Source organism: Diuraphis noxia, unplaced genomic scaffold (assembly GCF_037042655.1).
Source record: "Diuraphis noxia isolate RWA-SAM2 unplaced genomic scaffold, SU_Dnox_SAM2 contig0002, whole genome shotgun sequence".
In the NCBI taxonomy this organism is placed as follows: domain Eukaryota; kingdom Metazoa; phylum Arthropoda; class Insecta; order Hemiptera; family Aphididae; genus Diuraphis; species Diuraphis noxia.
The window spans coordinates 53,580,097-53,593,650 of NW_028301712.1; the positions used below are offsets into that span (position 1 = coordinate 53,580,097).

Genomic DNA, 13,554 nt, shown 5'->3' on the forward strand with positions numbered 1-13,554 from the left:
AAAGGGGCAGTTACTTAACTAAAATTTGTATGGGTGCAAAGGTTTGATTTTGCCGCTCCCCCACAGATAATCCAACAATGCAAATATTTTAATCTTCTTAAGTTAAGAAAGAATCCAATATATTCAACATATCATAATATTTACTATTTTTTTCCTCAAACTATTTCATAAAAAATTACATTTATATTATGTTCTCTTAATCTACTGTATATTATGTTGACGTATTGTGAATACAATTTAGTTGAATATAGTTGAAGGCCAACTTCACGTACACGCTAATATTATCACAATAGTCGCATTTAATGAAGTAATTAAATCATTTGTTTGTTATTATTTATACACCAAATAAAAAATATGACATGTAAATAATATTATACTATAATAACTTTTATTAGTGAACTCTTATATGGTATACTAGTTTAGGCTATTTCAAGTAGTTTAAGCATACATAATGTACAATATATATTATTTATTATCTATGAGTTTAAGGCTATATTTTCCAACTAATTGTCAAATATATTATGAATATTGTATAGATGATAAGTACCTAATATTCTGATAAAATTAAGTTAGTAAGTACTCAAATTCAATTTAAATATTTATATTTATAGACACTATAGTACCTAAAAGTATTGTAGTGGTATAATATGGTATATACAACAAAAACTAAATCATGAAATTCTCCGTCATACATAAAATATTTATAATTCAAATCAAACATATTTATTTAAATAAAGATAGTAATAATAACAATTGTTCATAATTTCCGATACTTAAGACCAATTTAAATATAAGGGTATTTTTAACAGTACAGAAAAATTATAGTCCAGCTAAAATTCAATTTTTAGGTACCTATGATTCATGAGTATATTCTGCAACGCCTCAAATAATGATGCCCCTACGATCCTACATGCACGTGCGTACGGAGTAAGGCGCTAGGTGTGCCTAGAGGGCTAGAGAGGCACATAATTAAGGGGGACGATCGCCCCCTCCCCAAGCCTTTATAATAGTCTATTTTTGATAAAAGCGAGACATAAATTTCCACCATAAAAAAATTTAAAAGTATAATAATAAAATCATAATTGTTTTATATTATGTGTAAGAGCATATCGACACTTATAATAAAAATTTATTATTGAGGATTTGGACTATTAAAAAAAAAAATTGCCCCCCCCCCTCAATATGAGGTCCTATGATAGATAGTACCTGTGACTAGGCACTCCCGAAATTCTATGATGAAACTCTAAAATTTAAGTCCCAGAGCCTAGGGCCCGTATTTTTATTGATGTTACTAGAATAAAAAGTAATTTATTCTAAAATTTGTGGTAAAAAATAAATCATGGATCGTAATAAAAAATATCAGTGGCGTAACTATGGGGTAGCGAGGGGTAGCGGTCGTGACCCCAAACATTTTTATGGGGTGGCAAGAGTATCATTTTGTTACCCCAAAATTATTTATATAATTTAGTAAAAAAAATCCACGTCAGTGTGTATTTACTATTTATTTATCTTTAAATAGTTATCAAGAAAAAAATACGTTATTTGTGAATTTTCGGGGTACCACACGATTGCGTACGATGTTTCTTTTTGAAAACACGATTGCGTACGTTACACGATTGCGTACGATTTACTGTGCATCGTTGCTAAATTAATGTTTTTATTTTTGATCAGTAAAATTTAAATTTTGGAAAAATGACTTAAGTTATGGTACCACTTAAAAATCTCAATTTTCGATAAATACCTATGTTATAATAATATAGTACACAAAATAAAATAATTAAATGTTAAAATAATATAATAAAAAATAGTTATTCAATAATAATAAAAAAAAAAATTATGGAAGTAACCCCTGTTCTATAAGTTCAAAGCAAATGGCAACAGTGCTTCAAAGCTGCAGACAAAAATCGTACGCAATCGTGTTTTACCGGAATTTTCGTGTTATAAAACTGTATAATAATAGTATAATGATAAGTATAATATAATAATAATATATAAGTATAATGATTATTTTAAAATAATTTAGGAGGAAATTATGCGTATAAGTGGTACTCATCACTCACTATGCTTATTGGAGAAGGTGAAGTATTTAAAAGTGTTCGTTACCCCAAATATTTGCTGTTAGTTACGCCACTGAAAAATATAATAATAAAACATACCTATGATATTTATTGGAATAACTTATTATGATTATTAGGTATACGTTACATTGTTACGGTAACAAGTAAATGTTATTGACTATAAGAGTCATTATAATAGACATTAGATCTATGAAAAAATTTAAATTGGTAGTTTGGTACTAAATACTAGTAATTATTCTGATTAATATGTACATGCCTTGAAGAGATGGCCCAAATTATGGAAAATGACACGAAAATATTGTAGGCGCTCCTAAAATTCAGATTTGTCGTTCCAGCTCCACAACATTTTTTCAAAGTAGATAGGTACTTATTTTTTTCCACTGAAATTATATTTTAAATTATTTTTATTCCGATACCCTCCGTGTTTCCATAAAAACGTCATCCAATTATTTAATTTTGTTTTTTTAGTTCTTAGAGCGCCACTCTTAAGGTTATTGTCTTAATAAATTAATAAAATTGCAACAGAAGTATTGTACAGGCGCATATACAGAGGGAGGTTAGGGTTCAACCTCCCCATCCACCGAAATAATTTTTAATATAGTAATATTTCTATATACTTGCTTATGAACAAATTTCATACATACAATTTTGATATTTAGCATAATAATAGTCACATTAAAAATAATGAGCAAGAAGGGATATATTGTTGTATTACAATTTGGATTGCTATATCCCCCCTCCCCCCGAAATTTTATTCTGTGTACGTGCCAGATATTGTATAAGTTTACAAGCTTACAACATGTCAACACGAGATTGTTACTTGTTCCAAAAATATATCTTCCACATGCTTTCACGAACCATTTTTTTCATTAGACATTCAATCAATGATCTTTTATTCTAATACAATTTCAAACTATACTATTTATACTATTGGAACAAATACGTCTTTATTTTGTAGAATATTCACACAGATATTATGAACGGGTATATTGTAGTGATTGTACTTTTGTACATACTCGTATTATTATCTCTACTAGTACATAATATCCATTAAACTATATGTTATCAATTTATCATATAGTTCAATGATAATATCACGGTCTTGCTGCATATTAATAATAACATTATCACAAAAAATAAAATTGAAATTACTTGTAAAATAATGTTTTTTTTTTTTTTTTTTTTAAATGTAAGATTTACCCGATTTAAATGATTTAAAATTAATAAGTCAACTCTTAAGAGTTAAGACTTCTCGTTAAGAGAATGTTACCGGGTATTGGTGTATTTGGGACAGGTAACTATTATTTGCATAAAATTATTTCCTATATATTTTAAATTTAAAATAAATGTTATAAAATTTAGAATGACCATCATATAATATTAATATTATTTTTCCATTTGCTTTAGAGTTTATTTATCTTATCTTAAGGCTTTTTATTAACTACATTTATTATTTTAATTGTGTTAATAATAGTTTTTATGAAGTTAATGTTAAAGAAAATGATAGATAATATTAAATAGACAAACACCACCAAATAATTGGTCTGTAACTAATTGATTTAATATGTTAACAGGTAAAGTTATTGAGATAATCGTACCCTTTTTACGCGATAAGGGTTTCAAAGTAGAAGCAATATGGGGACGCACCATGAATGAAGCTGAAGAAGCTGCTAAACGTCTTCAAATACCGTTTTGGACTAACAAAATTGATAATGTGCTCCTAAGAAAAGATGTAGATCTCATTTTCATTGTATGTTCTCCAAATCTTCATGCACAAATAGCCGTCAAAGCATTGGGTATTGGGAAACATGTTCTGTGTGATAAGCCAGCTGGTTTATGCCAGAGTGAAGCTATTAAAATGGTACATGCTGCACAATACTATCCTTCACTTATATCAGTTGTCAATCATAGCTTGAGATTTTTACCAGCATTTGTACAAATGAAAAAACAGATTGTTGAAAACAAAATTGGAAATGTGTTTTTATGCGATGTAAAAGTACAAATGGGTCGTTTGTATGGGGATAATTATAACTGGTTATGTGATAAAACAATGGGTGGTGGGGTTTTAACTTTAGTCGGAAGTCATGTTATAGACTTGGTTACATATTTGACTGATCAAAAAGCTATCCGTGTTCATGGTATTGTTAAGACATTCAATAAAGATTTTAAGTGCATGACTGGCGTAAGGCAAGTGACAAGTCCAGACTTCTGTACTTTCCAAATGGAAATGACAGACAGGTCTTTAGTTACAGTCACATTAAATAATCATCTTGCTGGAACTTATATACAAGAAGTGCTTATGTGTGGTACTGAGGGTAATTTAATTGTCAAAGGTGGAGATTTATATAAGGACAAAGACGAAGTATTGTATTTGGATGTGGAAGACTTACAAAAATCAGATGCGATAAATGTAGTTTCTGCAGATATCATGCCTAGACCTTGTATGAAAGGTTTACTAAAAATGATCAGTGCTTTGCGAGAGGCATTTTTGCCAGTTGAAGATAAAAGAGGTTGGATAAAAGAACCAGTTTCATCTGCAGCCACTTTTGAAGACAGCTTGTACGTCCAAGCAGTAATTGATGCAATACGATCTTCAAGTGGAAACAAAGAATGGGTTAAAGTTGAAGTAATCACAGAAGAACCAGATCCTAATCCTTTACTGAGCGCTGCTGTAAGAAAGAGTGGCATGTCCATGTAATTTGTAAAAATACAAATATATTATTTAATTTCTTTATTGGCATTTTTACTTAAATAACAGATTTTTATTGTATACATTTTATAACAAAATATAACTTATCTTTTTAACAAGATCTCATTTTTATTATACAATTTTGTAAACAATAAATTTTAAATTGTACAAATAAAAAAATAGAAGCAATTAGTGGTCCATTTAATACAATACAATTAAACGTGTTTATTTCACTGCAGAAGGATTTGATTGAATTTCAGATATGTAACTGAAAAAAAAAGTAAAATTAAATATTAAAACACAATTAAACCTCCATAATATCCAGTGGGAACAGTAGTCATAGTTATCCAAATTATTCATTTTTTACTGTTAATTGTGTACTTTATAAGGCATTATAAATGTAGACATCAAATCAATAATACTATGTATCACATTAACCAATAAATTGTTACAACTTTAAAACTAATACATTTAAAAAAAGTTAAATATTAACTGCTGAAAATTCAAAAATATACTAATTCAAAACCAGTGGTCAGCACCCTAATTGTAGTGAAGCTACTTTAATTGTAGCTAATAACTATGAAAGTGTAGCTACAATATCTACAATAAAACAAAATATTATAGCGCGCTAGAAATTTATGGTTAGCGTAGCGAAAATTTTATTAAAATAATATGATGACAGTTTTTTGGTTTTGAGTTTTCTTAAAAAAATACATGAGAATCTTCAAATAAACCTGCCTCCCGGAAATACAAGAAAATAGTAGTAGGCATTAACAAATTATGACCAAGTATTTAATCATACAAGTGAATATCAAAATAAACCAAGACAATTTAAAAAAAAAAGTACTGCACTACAATTTTCAAAAAAGTAACTTTAGCGATAACCAGCTACTTTAATTGAGGGTAAAAACATTAGTATTAGCGTGCTACAAAAAAATTAGTTGCATCTTGATCACTGTTTAAAACATCTTTAACCATAAAATACTTTTTATTGAATTTATCAGCTTATGACTAATTAATAACATATTTTTATTTAAATAAATAGCCTTGCCATACAAGCAGTTTTAAGGTTAACAAAACCTTATTTTTATTGTATGCAGTGACCATTGTGTTTATAAAAGAAAATAATTTGTAGATCGCCTAAATAATTTAATACTTATAAATGATAACTTTATTAAACATTTCTTAGAATCCTAGACAGTTTGATATTAATTATAAAAATACAAAACATTATTTGTATTTAATGTAAAATGTCATACTTGGTCATCTCTTTAATTTGTTTATCAATTTCCTCTTCAATTTCTTCCAACTCTTTCTCACAAGTCATCAATTCATTATATTTCTTATCTAATGTAGTGATTGTTTGTTCTAATTCATCCATGTTGTCCACAAGCTTTTGAGCTGTTTCTTGTGTATCATTTTTAATTACTTCAGTCCCAATAGATTCTAATAAAACCTTAGCATCATCTAAGAAAACATTTACACAAAATTAAAAGTTCATTTTCATAATCAACAGTATACTCCGACTTTGATATTCAAGTAAAGATCATAAATTCGTAACTAACCTGTCAACAGAGGAGCTTCTGTTTCGTCTATTGTTTTTAAATCTTCTTCAATTTCTTCTTCTACTGGTACTATAGGACATTGTGGTATGGGAGGTTTTTTATTACTCATTTTATTTATGATATTTCAAACTTAATTTTTGAATAATTTTAAAAAGACAAAAAATAACCTACAGTTTTTCTACTCATGTAAGTTCAATGCGATATGCGATTGTCATCAAAATCAAATGTATACAAACTACCAAGTACCTGTGATTATCATATTTCGTATTTTCGTAATGAAATATAATTATTTGAATGCATACAGCATATTATTATCTACATAGTACATATTATCAACCATTTACACAATCACAACCACGATTAAAGATAGTATCTTTAATCGTGATCACAACCATGGCTTAAGATAATACCACAGATTATATAAAATTTATATTATTATTATTATTATATTTATTTATTTATTTATATTATATTTGTATTTATATTTATTTATTATATAAAATTTTATATAATCTGTGATAATACTATCTAAAGCCGTGATCACAACCTCTTGAAGTCTTGTACGATTTGAAATTTGAATAAAACTATTGTGATAAAACCATTGAGTAATATTACTTCATGACGTGTTATCATAACAATTTAAAATAAAATAAAATCATGGTTTTCCACAATTCCATGGCTAAATTTAGCCATGCACAATTCCACGTTTTAGTTTTCTACTTAATTTAATTTAATTTATTTCGTCTCATATGATATATTGACATATTAATACTCACCTTGAAGCCAGGTATTTTTGAATAGTTCGTATTCTTTACTCTATAATAAAATATAAAAATTTTATTTATTTCAAAATAAGATTTTAATAGGTATATATTTTTAATTGAAAACAATAAATATATGGTGGTAATCAGTTCTTTATTGATGATGAAACAAAATTATTTTTGTTAATTGGGATCTCAATCTTTTTTTGGGTTGACATAATATTGATTGTTATAATAGTCTGGTAATCGAATTTGTGAATTGAACTTGTAGTGGTTGCTTAACGTCTTATTTTACCGCTGTAATCCTGCACCAAGTATATTTTGTGGAAAACTCGACTCCACCACAAGTCCACAACTGTGTGCCAATTGCATCCAAAATGCATTCCATATGTGAATTTTTTATCTAATCGTAGCGATTAACCTTTACTGTTATTTTTTTTAATATAAATTGTATACGTAGGGGAAACTTATATATTTTCTGTCACAATCGAAATATTTATAGTTCGAATAGGTTAAAGGTGAAATAATATTTGCGTAGGAGAAACTCCTTAAATATTTGTTGCCACAATCGAAATACTTACAATTCGAATAGGTACAAAGTTAAATTATTTGTCTTTTCGATTTTTCAAATTAAAGTATTTAGAGTATTTAAAACAAAATCATACTGAATAAACGGACATTAATTATGTTAAATTTAGCAAAGCCTAAAGTATGTATTAATTTAATTTACAAAAATATTTTTGATTATGTAAAATTTTCAGATTTTATTGGTGAGTAATTATTTTTATAATATTATAAAATAACATATTTATTTATTATACTATGTATTAATATATTAGAGCAACCCAAAGAGCCATTGAATTTTGTATATCAAAATGACACATTTGTTATTGTGACACTTTATTTGACCACCAACTGTCATAAATCGAAACATCATCGGATTTGTAAAAAAAAGTCGTTAACCATAATGTAAGCATAAATAGAGTATAAATGTTTTTTTTTCAAATAAAATTTTTTTTTCGTCTATCTTAACAGGAAATCTCTATAAAGGTTTCGGGAGCTATTATTTTTGGCGAAAGATTGTTTAATGATGGTAAAGGTCCAATTATTTTTACTCTTGACCAGTTAAATATTATTTTAAAGAGTTTTGGCCATTATATTAACAATTAACTCACATAAGTATTAGGACAATACTTGCATTTTGCAAGCCAGTATTAACGATGTCAAAATAGCCCAATTATAACTATTTGAAGAAATGGAGAATATATTTCATTTTCTTCTTAACAATATATTCATCAATGATGTTGATGTATTGTCAAAAAAGATTGTTGATGATCAACCAAAATACTCAAAAAAAATAAATGCATAAAAATTTGCATATCAGTCTATTAAAAATAAAATGAATAGTGCACAAATGAAAAATTTATTAGAGTTATATGCACTATCCCACAAGTAAACTATACTATAATTACACTTTTTAAAATAATTCACTTTACACTAATAATGTATTACTTTATTAAAAATATATAGTGTTAAAAAATATCGAGGTTGAAGTTATCAAAATTTTATATAAAACTTGCATTTTATTGATACAAAATGAAACAAAAATTGCCTAATATGTTGCCATAATGTTGTCATATAATATGTATGACTGAAAATACTGAGATAATACTACTAAAATGCTAGTATAAGCATAAATTATATACATTTTTATAATATTATATAATATTTTTATATAATCCGTGATATAAGGTTATTATTATAAAATAAACAATTTTTCCTAATAAATGAACTAATATTATATATTCAAATTAGGCACTAGATATTTATCCCAGTGCCCGGTGCTCTAGACACAGCGTTTAAAAAAAAATACAATATTACTGACTTCAAAGATTATGTGGCAATGATGAATTTAATTGTGTTTAATAATATAAATTAATTAAAATTATCAACAATTAAATATGTTTGTTTACAGAAATTCGTGACCGTGAGTATTAACTATTAAGCATTTAATGTTGACAATAATTCAAATATTTACAGATGTGGCATAGACAATTACCTTACATAATACATATTTTAATGATATGTTTTTATACTATACATAGAATGCTGCAAGTTACAAGAAATAATAGATTTTGTACATATACTTAAGACTTATAAACCTAATGTTATTGTGATAATGGTTATATTTATTATGGCATTGCATACAAAATGTAAATTCTATGATTTCAAACAAAAATTTCAGTATTATTATAAATTATAATTACTATTAAACTTAGATGCAAATTTTGAAGTTAATCCGTAAGTTGTTCAAATAACCGATTTTAATTTGTAACTAACACAAACACAATAACATTTAATAAACAAAAATTTTAACAGTTTATTTACAAACGATAAATTGGTGGAGATTGGCACTAAAGTATTTACTATACCAAAAAATATAATATTTGAATTAGAAATTTTTTCATACAGTGATGTCATTAACTTTTTATATTTTTTATAACTAATACAGCCATTAGCCATACTATGGTCTACGGTAATAATTCATCATTTATACTAATATTATATCATTGTTTATTATTTAAATTTAATATAAATCATTTTCAGATGCACAATATACATGAAACATTTGTTCTATAGTAATGAATATTGTCAACAGAAATAACACATACAACAATTATTGCAAGATATTCCTTTCTAGAACAATTGATAAATTGGAGAAACATAATACAGTTTTTAAACATGTATTATATAGTCATTCTCCATATATATACAAAATTAATACAATACACCCCTGGTTAAATCAATAATATATAATTATAAATTTAAAACGAATGACAACATCATTCAATGATTGTATAGTTTAACCAAGGAGGATATACAGATGTATGCGCATATGTATAAAGTAAATATATATATACATATTAAACTATTTATGGTATATTTAAGAGGATGTCACACCCACATGCGTTGTCTCTGTCTTACAAACGTAGAACATAGCAAAAAATACACTTGCGCGGGACAACTTTTCTCCCTCAGTATTTATAATAGAATTATAAAAATTTTACAACGCATTGGTAAGAACTTTATCGTCTTTATCTGTGTCATAGCGTCATTATTTTTTTGATAACATAAATATAATTAAAGTTATAAGCTTAATAAAACACATTTATTTTTTATTTTTTCATTTAATTACTTAAAATTATTGATTTGTGCTATCAAAGAAATAGTAAAGCTATACAACAAATAAAGTTCTTAACTATGCGTTGTGAAATTTTGAAAATTCTATTATAAATACTGAGGGAGAAAAGTTGTCCCGCGCAAGTGCATTTTTTGCAATGTTCTATGTTTGTAAGACGGAGACAATGCATGCAGGTATGACATCCTCTTCATAATAATAATATTAATAATAACCTTCTATCTTAGATGAATACTAAAATGTTTAATTTGAAAATAAAAGAATTTAATAATATTAAGTCAGTGACACAAAACATAGCCGGTCAAACTAACATAATAGAAAGTGTATTGAATAATATTATAATGTACAATTGTGATACAAATATAAATAATATTTTTAATTTGTATAATTGCAAGATTCAAGAATTACATGAAAAAATAAAGGATAATATAAATGGCATAAAAATTGAAAAAAAAACCCCGTCCATCTGGCAGTTGTGTACACACACTACACAACCACCCCCAACAAAAAAAATAAATACTAAGCCCAATATTGTTCTATGGACTGTAAGTAAACTATTTTTTTTTTTAAGTTTTTTATTTAATTAAAATATTTCTTCATTAATATTTCAGCTCCACATTTGATTGTTTTTATATTATACATTTTTTTATTAATTATACTTTTTTACTATTTAACGAAAAACTACAATTGTTTTATATTATACTTTTTTTTATTAAGTATACTTTTATACAATATACAAAATTAATACAATGCATGTGTAATTCACAAATATTTTTTTCCAAGCCTCTGTTTAAATTATTACAAATTTGGATATTCAAATGTAATTATTGTGTAAAATAGTGATCTGATTAAATTATTTTAGTTTCCTTTAAGTAATTTAAAAAAATAATTTACATGGGAACTTGAAACATTTTACTGCTAATTAAATAATCAACAATTATTTAAAAGCAATACAATTTTAAAATATTTAGATCAAATTTAAGGCATTTTAAATTTAATAAATTTATTCACTTAATTTTAAATTTTCAAATTGGAAGTGATAATAAACATTTATAGACTTGGTCAAAATGTTTAAACATTTAACACCAAGTCTCATATAAATATTGCTTTTTTTTTTTGTACATCAAAATATGCAAAAAAAATGTTAGTCTAGTAAATTTTCAATTTATCAAGATAAACTGGATGATATGTTATATAAGTATATGTTAGATAAGTGCTTACTTAAAATTTTCAAAAAAGATTTTTACAATATATAACCACTATACACTCATGTAATTTGCCAGTTGCCTGGCTGATTTTTATGTAAGATTTATCGTTTATGTTTAAAAATATTAATGACACTGTACTTTTTTGAATGGCACCTACTGTCGTCCAATAAAAAACGAATTTATCTGAAGAAGGTAGGAAAAAAATACCTATTGAAAATAATTTGAAACGATCTTTACAACGAATTCGCAGTAATAATTACCCAAAGTTAAAATCAATAAATTAATTAAACTTGGACAATTCAAAATGGGCCACTTCTGGTGGAAAAGGTTCACAGCAATTTCTTCTTTATGACTACAAAAATAATAAGAATAGAATTTTAGTTTTTGCTTCACGATTATGTTTAAAATTTTTATCATCATCAAAACATATATTTATGGATGGCACTTTTGCAACCTGTCCACGAGGTTTCTTTCAAGTATATTATGTTATTCATGCTCAAATAGAGGAAAACAGTTTACCGATAGTGTACGTATTACTGCAGAAAAAAACGAAAGAAACCTATATAGAAATGCTAATGGTGTTAAAAAAATATTGTACTTCGGTTAGTGATTTCGAACAAGCTGTGATAAAAGCAATTGAAGTTGTATTTTAAAATGAAGTTACAATCCAACTATGCTATTTTCACTTGAATCAATCTATTTGGAGAAAAGTCCAAGAATTAGGACTAGCCATAAAATACAAAGAAAATAAACAATTCAGACAAGCTGTGAAATTAATAAGTGCTTTGGCATTCTTACTTGTAAATATGTTTAAAAAAGGTAATAAAATATGAATTATTATTTAATTATTTAAATTATTTATTATTACTTTTTATTTTAGGAATATCTATATTGTATGACACAATTAATTACAATGACGATGTAGACCACATCTCAACTTATTTTGATGATACGCACGTCAAAGGAAATAAGGCAACTACTACGGAATTCGAAACCACGTATCTAAAACGCCAACCACCGATTTTTCCACCACATTTATGGAGTGTATATAATGTATCAAAAAAAGGTTGTGCCCGCACTAATAACATATCTGAAGCATTCAACAATAAATTTCAACATATTGTCAGGATCAAACATCCAAGTATTTATATTTTTATTGAATCGATACAAATAATTAATTCTAATACGATGATATCTTTGACAAAGAACAATAAAAATGTTTTTTTTAATTATTTTTTAAAACCAATAAGTGATAGAGAAAAAAATATTGTATCTATTGGTAATAGTTTTGACATTAACTTTTCTAAAGATGAACTTATGAATTATTTGTATTCCTTAAGTCTTGCTGTAAAACATCGATAAACCATTGAAGCTTAATTTTTGCGAGATATTATATTAATTTTGATTAAAAAAGGTTACTTGGTATTAACATTTAAATTATTTTTTTTTTTCATTTATTTATTATTGTAACTATTTGAATTATATTATATGAGAATGTTTTATGCTAAAAAGCTAAGCCGGGGACCAATTGTTTGTGTATAAAATTATGACGGGGACCGATTGTCCTAAATCCAATAAAAACTTATTAAGTAGGCCCACACTCACCTAAATTCCTGATAGCAAAAGTCAACAAAATTGGATTGACTGTATTATACATTTTTTTTAAATATTAGTGCCACATTAGAGAATTTTTATCTGGTCACTTGAAACTAATAAAATATATACTCTGTTCAGGTTCAGAGTGCCCAGTTGCTCGGTTGAAAACTAGTACTGTTCGCGCATGCATTTTGCTATTGGTGGAATCTGACAGTTGACAGCGGTGGTCGTAAAATGCCGACCAATCACTGGGCATCTGATGTCTCCTGGGGGTCTGACAGTTGCGGCTGCTTAGTATGCATGTGCGAGTTTGGGCACTCTTAACTTGAACAGAGTATAGTTTTAAAGATAACAATTACTAAATGCAGTACAACTACGTGAATCTTTGTATATTTTACAGGAATGTATACCTAGTAAATTTGTTCCAGTCATCAGTATTATCAAAAACAATGTTATCC

General features: G+C 26.6%; 2 protein-coding genes and 1 pseudogene across 3 annotated transcripts; 2 read left to right on the forward strand and 1 right to left on the reverse strand.

Moving 5' to 3' along the window:
* The first annotated feature begins 3,210 nt into the window (after window positions 1-3,210).
* On the forward strand, window positions 3,211-4,886 carry LOC107161835 (glucose-fructose oxidoreductase domain-containing protein 1). The gene is made up of 2 exons (XM_015508418.2): window positions 3,211-3,372; window positions 3,653-4,886. The coding sequence occupies exons 1-2, from the start codon at window positions 3,342-3,344 to the stop codon at window positions 4,774-4,776; spliced, it is 1,155 nt and encodes a 384-aa protein (XP_015363904.1). The 5' UTR covers window positions 3,211-3,341; the 3' UTR covers window positions 4,777-4,886.
* Window positions 4,795-6,672, reverse strand: LOC107161839 (uncharacterized). The gene is made up of 3 exons (XM_015508422.2): window positions 6,333-6,672; window positions 6,027-6,234; window positions 4,795-5,035 (listed from the first exon to the last, which is right to left on the reverse strand). Exons 1-3 carry the CDS (start codon window positions 6,439-6,441, stop codon window positions 4,993-4,995), a joined length of 360 nt encoding a protein of 119 aa, XP_015363908.1. The 5' UTR covers window positions 6,442-6,672; the 3' UTR covers window positions 4,795-4,992.
* A 3,804-nt stretch (window positions 6,673-10,476) lies between these two features.
* On the forward strand, window positions 10,477-13,488 carry LOC149058663 (uncharacterized; annotated as a pseudogene). Its single transcript, XR_016190352.1, has 2 exons — window positions 10,477-12,319; window positions 12,381-13,488. The product of XR_016190352.1 is annotated as an uncharacterized LOC149058663 (transcript).
* The last annotated feature ends 66 nt before the right edge of the window (window positions 13,489-13,554 follow it).

Bases quoted from the DNA above. Each gene is read 5' to 3' on its own strand.
- LOC107161835 (XM_015508418.2), top strand. From the start codon at position 3,342: ATGTTACCGGGTATTGGTGTATTTGGGACAG. The intron at 3,373-3,652 runs GTAACTATTATT...ATATGTTAACAG, and splicing joins TATTGGTGTATTTGGGACAG to GTAAAGTTATTGAGATAATC.
- LOC107161839 (XM_015508422.2), bottom strand. From the start codon at position 6,441: ATGAGTAATAAAAAACCTCCCATACCACAATGTCCTATAGTACCAGTA. The intron at 6,235-6,332 runs GTTAGTTACGAA...ATGTTTTCTTAG, and splicing joins AGAAGCTCCTCTGTTGACAG to ATGATGCTAAGGTTTTATTA. The intron at 5,036-6,026 runs GTATGACATTTT...TTTTTTTTTCAG, and splicing joins CAAATTAAAGAGATGACCAA to TTACATATCTGAAATTCAAT.